Here is a 17,063-nt window from a genome sequence, read left to right on the forward strand (position 1 = left end):
TTAAATTTTGGAAAACCAATAATTCCTCAAAATAAATTTTTGTAATGCATAAATAAAATCAACAAATGTTGGAGCAACACATGCTCCTGGCCTACACGGCTTGCAATGGTTCACATCAGACAACATACATATCTCAAAAGTGATTTATGCAAAATTGCAAAATTTTAGTGAACATGCAACACACATAGTTTTCAAACATGTTCATAATGCACATTTTAAAGCACAAAATATGAATGCACGTTAAGCCAAGTACATACGCATGTCAATGCGATACTCACAAACCACACCATTTATGATCAAATATGTTAGAAAGTGATTTTGAATACATTAGGTTCAATAATGAACCCATACACATGCACACAAAGTGCGAATATACCCACTTAATGGAACAATACAAGCACATCATGTGCTAATACACAAACCCATAAAAGGGGTAAATATGTCTTAAAGTCATAAGTTGGATATTATTGAGGAAAAAGGAAGAAGAGGGTAAAAACCCTATACAATGGAGCATAAGCTCCTTCAAGGAGTGAAGTAATTACAAGGGGGAGACCCCTATTTATAACACAAGCAAGGAGCCACCTAGGGGGCTCCCAAAGGAGTCGTTGGGAGCCCCCAACGACTCTTTGGGGAGCCTCCCTAGGTGGCGCAAACCACACAAAAAAAAAAAAAAAAAAAAATTAAAAGTAAAATTACAAACATATTCCAAATGGAATATGCGTAAAACTGTGAAATGTCTAAACTACCTCTATGCCTATAAATAGAGAAATATATATTTTATATATATAATTAGGATAATACATATGCATATATACCATATATGAATATGTATTATCCTTTATATATATAAAATATATATAATATTACAAATGTTGAATGATACATTTTAACACCCCCCTCAAGCTTTGCGTGGGGGAACGAAAAGATTGAAGAAAGCAAGAGGAAGAATCTCAAGGCTTCAAGAGCCTTCAGTACGAATGCCATTGCAAATGTCTTCCTCCAACGTCTTTAACGATGAGCACCTTCCATGATCTATCCAAGGTACTTCTTTTCCTCTTATCTTCAAGATCCTGAGGAACAACAACAAAGAACAAGTAAAAAATATCTTTGCACTTTACTAAAAAATGAACATTCCTAACAAGGTGCAAAATTTATGCATAATAGGATAATTACTTTAGCATGAAAAGAAAATTTAGAAAACCAAAGTTTCAAAAATCAAGTATCATGTTAAAGAGTGAGCGGAAACGAATTGCAAGAATGCATAATGCATTCATAAGGTCCATCATTGGACAATCACAACCCCATAATGGGAAATAACAAAATGGTCCACTAAGGGACACCACAGTAAGCCTATGAAGAGGCATAAGTTACATATGCTTTATTGAATGAGATCCTAAAAGGCCATAAAGAACATATGCATATATTATCATGAAATGAATTAATACTTAAAGGAATCATTGATGAACATGCTTCAAACATGTAATGAAGTGCCAAACAAGAGAAACGAAGTCTCCAAGCATACTTTAGACAAAATAAACACAAGAGTTCACAAGGTTTTAAATCCATTTACGAGGCAAAACGAAGAGTGTTATTTGAGTAGAGAATCTTACCCATTTAGGAAAATCTCACTCAATTGACAAAAAACACATTTTGCATACAAAAGTGGCCAAAAAACCATAAGCACTTAATATATAGATTAAATGCCAAAAAATAAACTTGATTTTAAAATATGCATATCAAAAATATGATTCACTTGAATATTTTAAAACACAAGTCATGAATGAAATTTTGCAAATTTCAACAATAGTTCATCCATTATAAACAACTACCTCATTAGTCCTCCAAAACCCATAAATCAAGTGTATAAGCTACTAGATCAAGAATATAAATATAATGCCATTAAAGGCCAAAGACACACAGAAAGGTGTGCAAAAGAACCTCTTGTCTACATATAATAATACTTGAAATGAGTGCATCTACGACAAGAACAAGAGAATACACGCCAACATGGACCAAAAACATCTCTTGTCTACGCAAAAATACACTCAAAACCAAGTATGTTCAGCTACTAGAACAAGAGTAACAAGCCAACCATGGGCTACCAACACACGAAGGTGTAATAAAATTCTTGTCTACATATGATGACACTTAGATAAGGGGCATAAAAGGAGAAAACATTTGAGGCAATAAAACTTGTAATGACAAACATATAAATAAAACCTTGAAACAATATTCTTCAAAAAGAATACCCATAACAATATCATTTAGGAATAAATGTGTGAATATACACACCAAGAACACTTGTGCACAAAAGCACAAAACATAAATGTGCAAATGCACTCATATGATTTATAAACAATAAAAGGTTGGGCAATAATCCCCAAAACCTTGATTTTAATATACCTTAAAACATTTAAGGTTTTAAACACCATATATCCATCACATTTACATATAAATGAGAGCATCCATAAGATCAATGGCCAACATTAAACTAATGACACACTCATATACCAAATCATTCTAGAGTCCCAAGGTGCCCATAACTCACCTCAACCACCATCTATAATATGGCAAGTGGACAATCTAAAATGACATAACAAAGAGTGACACACTCATAATTAGAGATCATATACCAAATCATTCTAGAGTCCCAAGGTGCCCATAACTCACCTCAACCACCATCTATAATATGGCAAGTGGACAATCTAAAATGTCATAACACAAGGTGCCCATAACTCACCTTAACAACCATCTTTAATATAACAATAAGGCCAAACAAATGATACATTAAATAACATGTGATGGACAAATATAAATGTCACAAAAAGGCAATAAACACTTTAGGAATCATTTTTTAAAGAAAAGAGGACCGATTAAAAGTTGAATCAAAGGTCCAATATAATCAATCACAATAATATGCTTTATAACAACAATTTTGCATAAATCCGAATTATGCTTAATCTTCAAAAGAAGTCATTTATACAAACAAGACTTATTATGCAACTAACACAATTTATGAAATATTAAGCAACATCATGCGTAAGAACCGATTTGGAATAATAAAAAAGTCAAAAACAAGCCTCAACTATGATAGATATAAAGTGCAATTAAATGCACACCAAATGATAATAGATACACTTTTATGCAATGCAAGATTTTTAAATGACAATAATCTTGAATGAGCAAATAACAAACTTAGGCCAATATAGGCATTCATAAAGATGGTGAAGTTTGAAAATCTTATGAAATCCACTATTGTAACTTTAAAAAAATGATGCTCACAACCAATCTTCTCACAACAACCATGAAATCTTCATAAAAGAGTATATACTCACAAGAAGATTATAAGGACCGAAAGACTCCTTAAAGAGAGCTCAAAAAACACACAAAATTCCCAAAGAAAGGGGAAACTCCACTAAAGTGGGAGAAATCCCAACAAAGAAGAATAATAGATTTATTAAAAAAACCTTATGATAAAGTAAGATTGTACTATGGCATAAATCTATAAAATTAAACATTTATCGAGGAAAAATTCAAAAACTCTTAAGTTTTATCAAAAAATATGACTTAATAGATTATTACCAACTCCTAATGCAATAAGTACGCAACAAACATTAGTGAAGACCATAAATTTTATAATGAGACAAGCTCTTTAAATCAAATTGAAAAATCTTTTAAAAGTATAAAGATGCAAAGAAAATCACCATATTCCATAAGATCATTTTAAAACTTAATTCAACCGGAAAAAAAAAACCTTCTTAATTAAATGTTGCTCATATAAAAAGGACACATTAGGAAAGTGAATCAAAACTTATTAAGGAATTTTTCATATATGTCAAGCATTTTTCAAAAAAACTATACCTCACAAACATTTTGATCTTAACATACCTTTCTTTAAAGACTTACCATTCATATAAAAGGTATTCTTATAAACAAAGTTAGGTTTAAAATATAAATTCAAAGCTCCAATGGTCATAAATTTTTACCGACCCATTAAAACAAGTTTTGAGCAATCATATATCTAATTTTTCGCCAAACAAGTTATCATTTAAAAATTTTCAAAGAAAAACATACGAAAAAGTATGTATACGAAAAAGATTCAATAGAGTATCAAGTAACTCTAATTTTTATAAAAAAACTTAATGACAAAGAGTACACATAAAAAAAGAACATATTAAATTCTTCATAAAATACTTAAAGAAATAGAATGCATACCGAATAACTTTAAGAAAGAAAAGAGAGAGAAATGAATACTTCACCATTTTTCTTTAAAAATTTCTTGAATACCACGTTTCCCGATGCACCAAAGAGCAACTCGATTTCAACCGAGCTCTGATACCATGTTAGAAAGTGATTTTGAATACATTAGGTTCAATAATGAACCCATACACATGCACACAAAGTGCGAATATACCCACTTAATGGAACAACACAAGCACATCATGTGCTAATAAACAAACCCATAAAAGGGGTAAATATGACTTAAAGTCATAAGTTGAATATTATTGAGGAAAAAGGAAGAAGAGGGTAAAAACCCTATACAATGGAGCATAAGCTCCTACAAGGAGTGAAGGAATTACAAGGGGGAGACCCCTATTTATAACACAAGCAAGGAGCCACCTAGGGGGCTCCCAAAGGAGTCGTTGGGAGCCCCAACGGTCACATTTGTGACCGTTGGGGGCTCCCCAACGACTCTTTGGGGAGCCTCCCTAGGTGGCGCAAACCACAAAAAAAGAAAAATAAAAAAGAAAATTAAAAGTAAAATTACAAACATATTCCAAATGGAATATGCGTAAAACTGTGAAATGTCTAAACTACCCCTATGCCTATAAATAGAGAAATATATATTTTATATATATAATTAGGATAATACATATGCATATATACCATATATGAATATGTATTATCCTTTATATATATAAAATATATATAATATTACAAATGTTGAATGATACATTTTAACACAAATCCATGCATATAATCAACCAAACATGCATACGATCACAGTCATGTAAACATCAATTTATTTTCAGATTCATGCATATGATATGCACAATTGCAAACTCATCAATTTACGATCAAATTTATATATCAATTCAAAAAATACATATTCCAATCTTAAACATGTACATTACCATCTTCATGTACGTGTATCTGCCATCACAAAACCATTTACAACTGGTTTGATTAATGTATATACTCAAAATTATGTACATGTATCGACCATAACAGTAATTATGTAATCCACGGATCAGATTCATGTATATGAATCGACCACTCAATAATAAACCTATCATAACTAGTCTGATTATCAAGCCAATAGCTGGGGCTGATCCATGTACATGATAAGATTCATGTACATGGGTTAGCCAAGCTGAAATATACATGTTGACAATATGCTGCTGATCCATGTACATGATCATAATCATATACATGAGTTGGCCAGACCTGTATAAATGCATTATAATTTTTTTATCCCGATAATTCTTTGTTGTAATTTTATAATTCTTTTTTGTAACGTGACATTCTATAAATGTATAATTCTTTTTTTAATAAGTGTAACACAAGTGCCACTAAACAAATCGTTGTAATGTTCGACCTTCATAAAAAAAATCGAAGAAGCGTTTAGCGTTGTGTACTGCGGAAATTATGATTTGCTTTTACGAGCTGTCTTCCTATCACGATTTACACAATGATTGATAAAAGGCTGAAACGATTTGTACGTATGAAGGCTACGTGCTATTGCGATTTGCTTGATACCGATTGGCTTGTAACCAATTATATTTCTTTGTTGTAACGTAACATTCAATAATTATATAGTTCTTTCTATATGAGATCGCGACTTTTTTTATAGAAGTATTTTATTACGATCTTTAGAGCTGCAGACATAAAGCGGAAACGATTTGTCCTATCGCGATTTGCGTTTACGAGCTTTGTCTATGTGAACAATATGTTCTATCGCAATAGGTTTAGACTTACTAAAGTAAAAATCAATTTCACGGTTTCGTTCACAATAGGATTTACAACTTGAGATCGATTTTAGTAACAGTTGCAAATCGATTTCACTGTTTCGTTCACAATATTTTAGTAACAGTTGCAAACCGATATGAGTAAATCACGATATTACATATCGATATCGTTCACAAATACAAACAAAGATATATCATTGTCGCAATAACTTCATAAATACAAATCGACGTCCCAATTATTATTTTTTGTAATTATGTAATTTTTTGTTATAATTCTATAATTCTTGTGTAACGTGACATTATATAAGTGCATAAATCCTTTGTTGTCATATCGCGATTTGCTTTTACGAGCGTTGTCTACATGAACGATATGTCGTATCGCGATTTACACAATAACTGATTCATAAAAGGAAAAAAAGGAAAAACAATAAACAAATCGACACGATGTTTAGACTTAGTAAACTATAAATCGAGGTAACTTCATAAATACAAATCGACGTAACTTCTTAAATACAAATCAACATCGTTCACAAAGACAAACAAAGACATCGTTGTCGCGGTAACTTCATAGTTACAAATCGACGTGATTTATAATCACATTCATTTTAAAAAAATATGAGTATTTAGTTACAATACATCATGACCAATGGTTTGGCTTAGATACAATACATGACTATCATCATCAAAGAAAACAAACATCATCATCAGCATTAACCCCACGTCCAAATAGTGATGTGCTTCGAGTGCAATCTAGGTGCACATGAAATCCAACTTGCTAGTGCAAAAAGCTTCGAGGCAGAACTGAACAAGCTGCACATGGTATGGATCGCAACATGCAGAGAAGATGCAGCCCACACGACTAGCATATTTGTCATGAAGTATATTGAAGATTAGGCAGATATTTTTCCAACTACGAAGGATGATAGTCACCTTAGAGAGAAGTATGAAAAGCACCTTGCAAGTTTTTTTTGTAGCACATAGTGGTAATTTCAGTTGTTAGTTTCCTTTTCTATGCGAACAAATGAGAATTGTATATCTGGTTCATGTAAATAATGATTACAACAGATGGTGCGTTGCCAAAGGGTGATCCAGAACGTAGACTCGAAGGAATGTGGAAAGCTATTGATAGGGGAACATTTCTGTCAAACGCATATCTATTTTTTAGAGACTCATTTTTATAGAAGAGATCACCAAAACATCCATATCGTTCATCGTTGAGTTCATTTCCTGCTGCAAAGCGATTCTATGTGCAGCTGGGAATACATTCAAATAGTGATGTGCTTCTAATGCAATCCAGGTGTGCATGAAATACAACTTGCTTATGCAGAAAGCTTCGAGGCATAGCTAACGAAGCTGCAGAATGTATGGGATACGAACACGTAGAGAAGATGAAGCTCGCACGACTGTAGCATATTTGTCATGAAGTATATTGAAGATTAAGCAGATATTTTTTCAACTACGAATGATGGTTTGCGAACGATAGAGGGCACGACAGTAGGAATAGATCAAATAGATGATCATCAGCATCACTCCCTGTCTATCATGCAGAATATCTATGCTTGCTCCGGTATACAAGGAAGAATAAGGAAGAGGAGAAAAAATAAGAAGTTGCGCTGCCGCAGAAAAGAGAAAGATAGGTTAAATAGATTAGGGTTTTAGACCTGGACAGCAGGTCAAGTAGGGTTTTACATAGAATAGGGTTTTACACAGATCTATATTAGGGTTTTACAAATATATCGATATCGTTCACAAAGACAAACAAAGTCATATCGTTGTCGCGGTAACTTCATAAATACAAATCAACGTCCTGATAATTATTTGTTGGGATTCTATAATTCTTTGTTGTAATTCTATAATTCTTTTCTGGAGCGTGACATTCTATAAGTGTATAAATCTATTTTAATAAGTGTAGCACACAATTGCCACTGAACAAATCGTTGTAATGATCGACCTTCGTAAATAAAAACCGAACAAGCGTTTAGCATTGTGTATTATGAAAATTATGATTTGCTTTTACGAGTTGTCTTCCTATCTCGATTTACACAATGATTGATAAAAGGCTGAAACGTTTTGCACAAACATTGATAAAAGGCTGAAATAATTTGTACGTATAAAGGCTACGTGCTATCGCGATTTGCTTGATACAGATTGACTTGCAACCAGTTATAATTCTTTATTGTAAATCCGTTTGACCTATCGAGGTATGTGAACGATATGTCGTATCGCAATTTACACAATGCCTGATTCATAAAAGGCGGAAAGGAAAAATAATAAACAAATCAACATGATGTTTAGACTTAGTAAACTATAAATCGAGGTAACTTCATAAATACAAATCGACGTAACTTCATAAATATAAATCGACATCATTAACAAAGACATATCGTTGTCGCGGTAACTTCATAACTACAAATCAACATGATTTGCAACCACATTCATTTACAAAAAATATGAGTATTTAGTTACAATACATCATGACCAATGGTTTGACTTAGATACAATACATGACCATCATCATCAAATAAAACATACATCATCATCAACATCACCCTCACATCCAAATAGTGATGTGCTTCGAGTACAATTCAGGTGCGCATGAAATCCAGCTTGCTAGTGTAGAAAGCTTCGAGGCAGAACTGAACAAGTTGCACAAGGTATGGATTGCAACAGACAGAGAAGATGCAACCCGCACGACTAGCATATTTGTCATGAAGTATATCGAAGATTAGGCAAATATTTTTCTAACTGTGAAGGATGGTTTGCGAACGATGGAGGGTACGACAGTAGAAATAGATCAAATAGATGGTCATCAACATCACTCCCTGTCTATCATGCAAAATATCTGTGCATGAGCCGGTATACAAGGAAGAAGAAGAAGAAATATGAAGGTGGAGGAGAAAAAAAAAGAAGTTGCACTGCCGCAGAAAAGAGGAAGAGTTGTTAAATAGATTAGGGTTTTAAACATGGACCACGGGTCGGGTCGAGTTTTACATAGAATAGGGTTTTACACAGATCTATATTAGGGTTTTACATATACTAGGGTTTTATGCACTTATACATAAATCGACACGATGTTTAGACTTTGTAAATACAAATCGAGGTAACTTCATAAATACAAATCGATTTATAACTCAAGACCAATTTAAGTAACAGTTGTAAATCGATTTCACTGTTTCGTTCACAATATTTTAGTAACAGTTGCAAACCAATATGAGTAAATCGCAATATTACATATCGATATCATTCATAAATACAAACAAGGACATATCATTGTCACAGTAACGGTTGCAAATCGATATTAGTAAATCGCTATATTACATATCGATATCGTTCACAAAGAAAAACAAAGACATATCGTTTAGGGTTTAGGGTTTTGGGTTCAGGGTATAGGGTTTATAGTTTAGGCTTTAGGGTTCAGGGTTTGCGGTTTAGGGTTTAGGGTTTATAGTTTAGGCTTTAGGGTTTAGGGTTCAGGGTTTGCGGTTTAGGGTTTAGGGGTTTAGAGTTTAGGTTTTAGGGTTTAGGATTTAGGGTTTAGGGTTTTAGGGGTTCAGGCTTTAGGCTTTAGGGTTCAGGGTTTGCGGTTTACGGTTTAGGGGTTCAGGGATTTAGGGTTTAAGATATAGGGTTTATAGTTTAGGCTTTAGGGTTTGGGGTTTAGGCTTTAGGGTTATAGATTTTAGGGTTTAGGTTTTAAGGGTTTAGGGTTTATAGTTTAGGCCTTAGGGGTTTGGGGTTTAGGGTTTAAGTTTTGGATCTATCTAAATTTCAAATGGATCCTACTTAAAATATATATATATATATATATATATATATATATATATATATATATATATATATATATATATATATATATGTGTGTGTGTGTGTGTGTGTGTGTATCTCTCTCTCTCTCTATATATATATACATAGTAGTTTAGATTGTGTTTGGATTTGATGAGAGCTAAATGGGTCTCACAACCAACCCAATCCAATCACTCCCCCACCTAAACCCATCAATTCAATCGAATGCATCCCATTCCACCAAATTCATTTGAATATCCTATTGCGATTTGCCTATTCGAGCTTTGTCTATGTGAACGATATGTCGTATCGCGTTTACACAATGACTGATTCATAAAAGGTAGAAAAGAAAAACAATAAACAAATCGACACGATGTTTAGACTTAGTAAACTATAAATCGATACCAGTTATAATTCTTTTTTGTAAATAGCAAATGAAAGGACGTTTTTTAATTAATGTGCAATGTAATTTATTTGAGCGCGGTTTTTGAAAACGAGCGGTATGTGAAACAACATTTTCTTTATAAATGAATGATACGTCGCACAAGTTCAAGAGGGTGTCACTTCGCTTTGCTTCGTCAGTAAGGAACAGACGAACTGACGTTTCCTTTATAAACGACGTGTTCGTGGGTCGAACATATAACCTGCTTCGTCGCAAAGGGGGTATCGATGGCGATGAAGGAGACGCCGACAACTACACGGCCAATGACGGCGATTCAGGCGTATATTTTCTAAATCTCGTGACGAGTTTCTTCAAAATTTGTCTCTTTGTAATGTTCGATCTTCGTAAATAAAAATCGTAAAAGCGATTAGCGTTGTGTACAGTGGAAATTATGATTTGCTTTTACGGTCTTCCAATCGCGATTTACACAATGATTGATAAAAGGTTGAAACGATTTGTACGTATGAAGGCTATGTGCTATCGCGATTTGCTTTTACGGGGTATGTCTATGTCAACGATACTGCTTGTAATCTTGATAGCACTTACAATAGAAATATATATACGCATGTCAATGATCTTGATAGAGTTCGCAGTAGGAATATATCATGAACAGTTATTCAATCTGTGAATTTTTAACCGCTTTGACTTCTCTGATAGTATGTTAAGACTGTTATACATGGTTGAATAAGCATTCATTAAATTGTTGTGATTGTGCCATGAATTGTGTAATGAACATGAAAAGTTAATTCTTTATCTATGTTTCATGTTTACTAAAAAATCCTGCAATGCTAAATTACTGTGGTAATGTTTGATCCACTGATAAGCCATTGAGGGCGGTGAGCATGTGTTGCTTACAAAATTTTAGATTGTGATTTTTGCATTGCAAAATGATTTTGTTGAAAATTGGTTTTCCTAAATTAATTATATTGTTGAATTTGATGGGGCAAGGTCCCAAATTTGTTATTGCACGTGGATTTGCGTAACTGTTTTTATGTAAAGAACTTTTGATAAATTAAAATGGTAAAAGAGACCAAAGAGTGTAATAATTTTCTTCCATGGCGTCTCTTTGAAAGGGGTGGGAACCTTGGATGGCGGTCATGAGCGACTAAGAGGATATTAAACACCGTGTGCAATTGTTGTCTCCAAGAACCCGATGCGTGGTTCATGTTTCCAGCCACGGTTGTGGGGAACTTTTAGCCACTTTGCCTGAGGGTATTGTTGTTGACTCAGCTATAGTTATTGGTATACCAAGAAAGTTGCGTCAATGGTTGTGGATTTTCATTGATGTCGCGGCATTAAGTGAGGATTCTTAATGTTCTGATGGATGGTGAAGATTCCTGATATCGGTCAGGGAATAAGTGTAAAATTCAGTAATTAAAATACAAATTGTGTGTTAAGCTATGACTGAGAATTGCCTTGAACTTTGAGAACTTTACCCATTTTGAGTATCCGCGGGTTGGTAAGAAAGTAAAAATTAAATTTGTGTGCATTTAAATAGGGATATGCATGCAAAAGCAATTCTGATAATTAACTTAAAAAGTTATTCATGCATGTTGCATTAATCCATGCATCCTTGATGTTAAACATTAATTTCATGCATCCCTAAATTGTTTGATATGTTTGATTTAGCATGAAATTGTTGAATGCTTGCTTGAATTTTTTAGATGGTAAGTTGTTTTGATAATTTGTTGTTTGTGATTTCTCTTAAACTTGTACTTGATTTATTTTATGATATTTTCCTTACTGTTGGAAAGTTAAAGGATTTTGTACGAGAACTTTGGTTCTTACCCGTTTTCTAAAAATGTTTTTTAGGCATGAGGCTCAGTGATGAGAGAGACTGGTTGGCTGGAGGATTCGAGGTTTATGGTTTGGTGGCCCGGGTTCTGATGTGCACAGGGTTGGCTAGAGTGGATTCTTGAGTTTATCAACTTTATTGACATATTTGATTTAATAAATAAAGTTTAGTTCATGGTTTGAGTTTACTTTATGTCCGAAATGGTTGATGGGTTTTGAATATTAAATCTGTAATGCGCCGCTGGTCCTTGAGAGGTTTTTCACAATTGTTTAAAAAGAATTTTTTTTTTTTGCATTTTTCGCAGTTGGGGTCGTTACATTAACATACATTGACAATCTCTTGGTTGATATGGATAGACAGTAATTCACAAGTCAGAGGAAGGAGTTGAGGATCTTTTAGTGAAGGGATTATATCCTGAGCGATCCTCTCTGAGTTGGTTTTATCATATTTCAGTCATTGATGGGCTTAACTTCTTGGCTAAAATAAAATCAAAAGTAACTTCTGCTGTTACATAGATTAAGCCAGAGGAGACATTCACCATTTACATGTATGGCAATGTATTGCAGGTTGATAAGCATTCTAGACAACAGGTCTTCTTAGGGCTTAATACATTCCTTCATTTCTTCAAATTTCTAATCACGTGGTTCATTTGACTGTAGAAATTATTTCCTAACCATTGGTAATCGCATCCATAGCTTAAGGAGATCTCATTTCGTGCAACAGAGTATGGTTGTTTTATCCGTCTGTGCATTAGGGACCATTAACCTGCCAAAAGTTCAAGTAATTTGAAGTGTGTCAGATTCAACTTTGTTGTTGATTGTGTATATGACTAGATTCATGTTCAACAAACTGTGCCATTTAGCTGGGGGTTGGGGGAAGTTGCCCTCTTACTTTCTAAAACTTTCCTTACAATGTAGGAACTTTTTAGTAAGATTTGTAACTATTCTATGCTTCAGCCACCCGTTCTTTTTTTTTTGTTCTCAGCTACTCTCTCTCTCTCTCTCAATGGTTGGATTGATCTGCATGCACATTCGCAAAATTGAGATGGATGTGGACCTGTATTCCGTGAGGTTCATCCAAATTCAACCCATCTATTTGGCCTCATTTGTTTTGTTTGTTTTTAGAAGTATTTATCTTTTCATATGTAACTCATAGTTATCAAAAGCTTTTAAAAACTTCCGAAGCTCTCTTTAGAAACATGAAAGCACATGCTTCTAAAATTTTATGAGAAGCTTGCTTCTCAAAAATGAAAAGTTTCTTTTCCCAAAATCAAACTTTATGTTAGAAGTGCATTTTAATGCTGGAAGAACTGTATTTTTTCAGAATTATGCTTTTGCTTTAAAACCTACATATATGACATATTTTTAGTTAAAAAGGTTAAAGATGCATTTAAATAAAATTACAAATTCAATCACTTTATACTTCAGTTGTTGCTTCTTGCTTTCCCTCATGTTTCTTGAAAGCTTCCTGCTTCACACATTTCTTAAAAACACTTGCTTCTCGCTTCACTCTTTGTGCTTCTTGCACCCATTTACTCTGGTAACTATGATGTAAATGTATGAATGAGAAATGTTTGGATTTTCAATTATATTAAAATGTACTAATGTTTATATGATTCATAGCCATGTGTCTACCCATACAAAGGTTGCATAACGCATGTGTTTGAGCTAGTTTTGTTTGGGTCTGGCATGAAGTTCCATATCCTTAAAAATGGGTATGGGTTGAGCCGATGCCTGAGTAACTTTGGGAATGTCAAAATTTAGGCACGAGCAATATTGGCTGGATGTAGCGTTGTCTTAATATTAATCATGCTAAGGGTTGCTTGTTGGTATGTATGCATATCTAGAACTTTGAATATCCACATAAAGCTTTGTTTACATGGTCTTTTATCATAATCTCTCAGCCTTGGGATTCTAACACAGTCCATTTACCTGATTTAATGTGACCATTACTTGTGTTTCCAACGCATATATTCCAACTTCGCCACTTGCTAGGGTTTATGGTTGATAAATTGGAGACACATTCTAAGCGAGTTCTAGGAATCAGGTCTTTGATTACCAAAATAACCAATTGCAGTATCCCAAGTGATAGATAGGCTTACTGGTTAGCTCTGGATTTTTTGCTTCCTTGTGATGTCACTGGGAATTACTTACAGGAGGGTATCTAGTATACATTGATCCACATCTAAAAGGATTTTCCATGGAGATGTTGGTGAGTGCCCTAGTCCTTCTATCTAGGAAAATGTTCATGAAGCTGGACAGAACTTCGGTTTTTACAGTATCACACCAAAGCCTTCACAGAAAAGGTGTGGAACTTCAGAGGCTGATGGGTGAACAACTTTAGATGTGATGCCATAATGGAGGAATCTTTGGATCCACTCCCCATGCTTTCCAAAGGATAAAAAATGGAAAAAATAGTCCCATGAGACAAGGTAGGAAATGGTATTGCCGTTAAGGTTCTGTTTGGGAGCTGGTGTTGGAGAGACGAGAGGGGTGATGGGAGTGGAGATGAAATGGGAGATGTCAACTACATCCTTGTGAGGATGTAGTTGAAAATGGCCTCTCTACCCCCATCTCCACTCTCAGCACCATTCTCATCTCCCAAAACAGGGTTCCCAAACACCTGTGGGTGTAGGAGGTATTAATTAAGTCCTTGTTAAATACCATCCCCCCTCCCATCTCCGGCTCTCAAACAGAGCCTGATTGGGGTTGATGTCTTACCAAATATTTGTCTACTGCAGGTTTTATTCAAAAGTTCTTGTACAGATGTTTTCAGTATTTATACTCAAAGTAATCTTGGTCTAATATTTTACCAATGTGTTTAATATTGGGCTATTATCTGCAGGGATGAATACTGGCGTTCAGGATGCTCATAATTTAGCTTGGAAGATCGCGTGTGTAATGCAGGGTATTGCTTCACCTTCGATCCTTGACACATATGAGATGGAACGCAGACCGGTATGACTCTTGTATTGTTCTTTATCCATTTGATGTCTGTTTTGCAAGCTGAGAATTGATGGTATCGCTTTCCAGATTGCTCTCTTCAATACAGCTCTAAGCATTGAAAATTTTAATGATGCCATGTCAGTCCCTTCTGCCCTTGGCCTTAATCCAAATATTGCGAACTCTGGTAAGCTAATATTTCTCCTTTTCTACAAATTCTTTGCCTTCACCATCAAAATCTTGAAGGATGCTTGCTTAGTTGCTTACATCATGGATCTTCTTTCATATTTTGGGATAAGCCTTGACATTTCATGGGCATGGTATCCTATTATTCTCTTTTTCAAGTTTTTGTTTTCTTCAGTACTGGAAACTCCGTGGTGGGGCTATTAGACAATATATGCCCTGTTTGTGCTGAATAATATGATGTAACTGGGTACTGCATGCTCCGTCCAACTCAGGAAATGGGATACTCCTAGATTTTGTGCTCAACTCAAAGTGCTCAATGTCCAGGTTTATTCCATTTTTGAGGATGAAGCAGATTCTTCTGTTCAAGATTAATATCCCCAGGAGTAAAATCTCATTGCACTCTGGTTGAATGGTTGTGTTGAATGTGGTACTGAAAGTACATCGGGCAATGAATAGTGGCATTGGTACCATCTTGCCCTCTGGAGTACAGAAACTACTTCTGGAAGGGATTTTCACGGTTGGTCGAGCACAGATGTTACCGGTTGTGCTAAATGAAGCCAATCCTATTGGATCAGCAAGACTAGCTAAACTAAGGAGTATTTTAGAAGAAGGGAAAAGCCTTCAACTTCAGTTTCCTGCCGAGGATCTTGGGTTCAGGTTAGTGCCATCACCTTTTGATGCTGATATTTAGATACTTGTCTTTGATCTAGTTCATGTTCAGCAATGTGTAACTGTCATCGCCTACCTCATCAGGTATCTTGAAGGAGCCCTTGTAACTGATGCTGATAGTAACCTGAAAGAGCAAAAAGTAACATACAGTGGGCGAAGGAAGGAGTACATCCCTACTGCAGAAATTGGAGTGCGCTTGCCACATATGAATGTCCGCTTGTTAGATGCATCATCAAATGAGGTAGCAAGAGTACATTTGTCTTGGTTTTTCTCAAAAAGTTCCTTTTATATTTTGTTCGTCTTTGCAGAAGATCTTGTCTACATTGGATATGGTACGGGGAGATAGAATTGAGTTCCTTTTATTGGTGGGGCCTAGAAAAGAGTCATATGAACTAGCATATGCTGCTTTTGAAGCAGCAGAAGGCATCAAATTACCCCTTAGAGTCTGCATATTGTGGCCAGAAGCCTCCTCTCAGCAGCGTTTTGATGATAGGAGGAAGTTACTTCAAAAACATTACGGGAATGTGGTTGAGGTTGAGATAAGGAACAAACCGGCATCGACATCCTCATCATCGTCATCTTCTTGGTGGGATATGATGAGCAAGGGTGCCATCCTTGTGAGGCCAGATGATCACATTGCATGGCGGGTTGCTTACTCTGAATCTATTGAAGACCCCGTCTCAGAGATTGAAAGGGTTTTCTCTCGGATATTGAGATTGAAGAAGACACATAATGAAGCTTCTTTCCTGAGATAACAACGTGAGAAGAAACAGTGAGCAACCATGCATAGATCTCTCTGGCTGGTGACAATCACATCCACTCACTGAACAGTGAAAACTGTGAAGAATGGAGCAACATTAATTCACATACCATAGAAGCTTAGTTCATTTTAACATTTTGTAATGCCCTCAATCATTCACGGTTGTGGTAAAATTGCCAGTGTAAAAAATTCTGAAATTTTGTTAAAAGTTGTGAATATATTGACAAAGGTTTTAGAATTTTCATTTCTTTGGAACAAAGAAAAAGGAATTGCATGAGTAACTTGTCACAACTTCCTTGGGACAAATAATGATTATTAGAGGCCAACACAATCTGAAATTTAGTTGGTTGGGTGTACGAGTCAACTATGTTGTCTTGACTGTGGTTTAGAGACTTGGCTCAGGGACAACTCTAGGAAGGGTTTTGTGCCATTTACAGATTCTACTCCACACCGTGCTTCCATGCCTTTGACAGTGAAGTCTTCTTGAAATTAAAGGTCTGAAATCAACGGCTTTGTC

At 34.9% G+C, this 17,063-nt stretch overlaps 1 protein-coding gene across 1 annotated transcript in view; it reads left to right on the forward strand.

Moving 5' to 3' along the window:
- EMB2421 (FAD/NAD(P)-binding oxidoreductase family protein) overlaps positions 1–16,787 on the forward strand; it is an 82,204-nt gene extending 65,417 nt beyond the window's left edge. The window contains exons 7-11 of the mRNA XM_090015305.1: positions 14,834–14,946; positions 15,022–15,118; positions 15,555–15,774; positions 15,871–16,027; positions 16,095–16,787. Of these exons, the coding sequence (XP_089871431.1) occupies positions 14,834–14,946; positions 15,022–15,118; positions 15,555–15,774; positions 15,871–16,027; positions 16,095–16,541 (1,034 nt within the window). The 3' untranslated portion in view covers positions 16,542–16,787. The remainder of the gene's footprint in view (positions 1–14,833; positions 14,947–15,021; positions 15,119–15,554; positions 15,775–15,870; positions 16,028–16,094) is intronic.
- The last annotated feature ends 276 nt before the right edge of the window (positions 16,788–17,063 follow it).

Source organism: Nuphar pumila, chromosome 8, assembly GCF_984573655.1.
Source record: "Nuphar pumila chromosome 8, dmNupPumi1.hap1.1, whole genome shotgun sequence".
NCBI classification, from domain to species: Eukaryota; Viridiplantae; Streptophyta; class Magnoliopsida; order Nymphaeales; family Nymphaeaceae; genus Nuphar; species Nuphar pumila.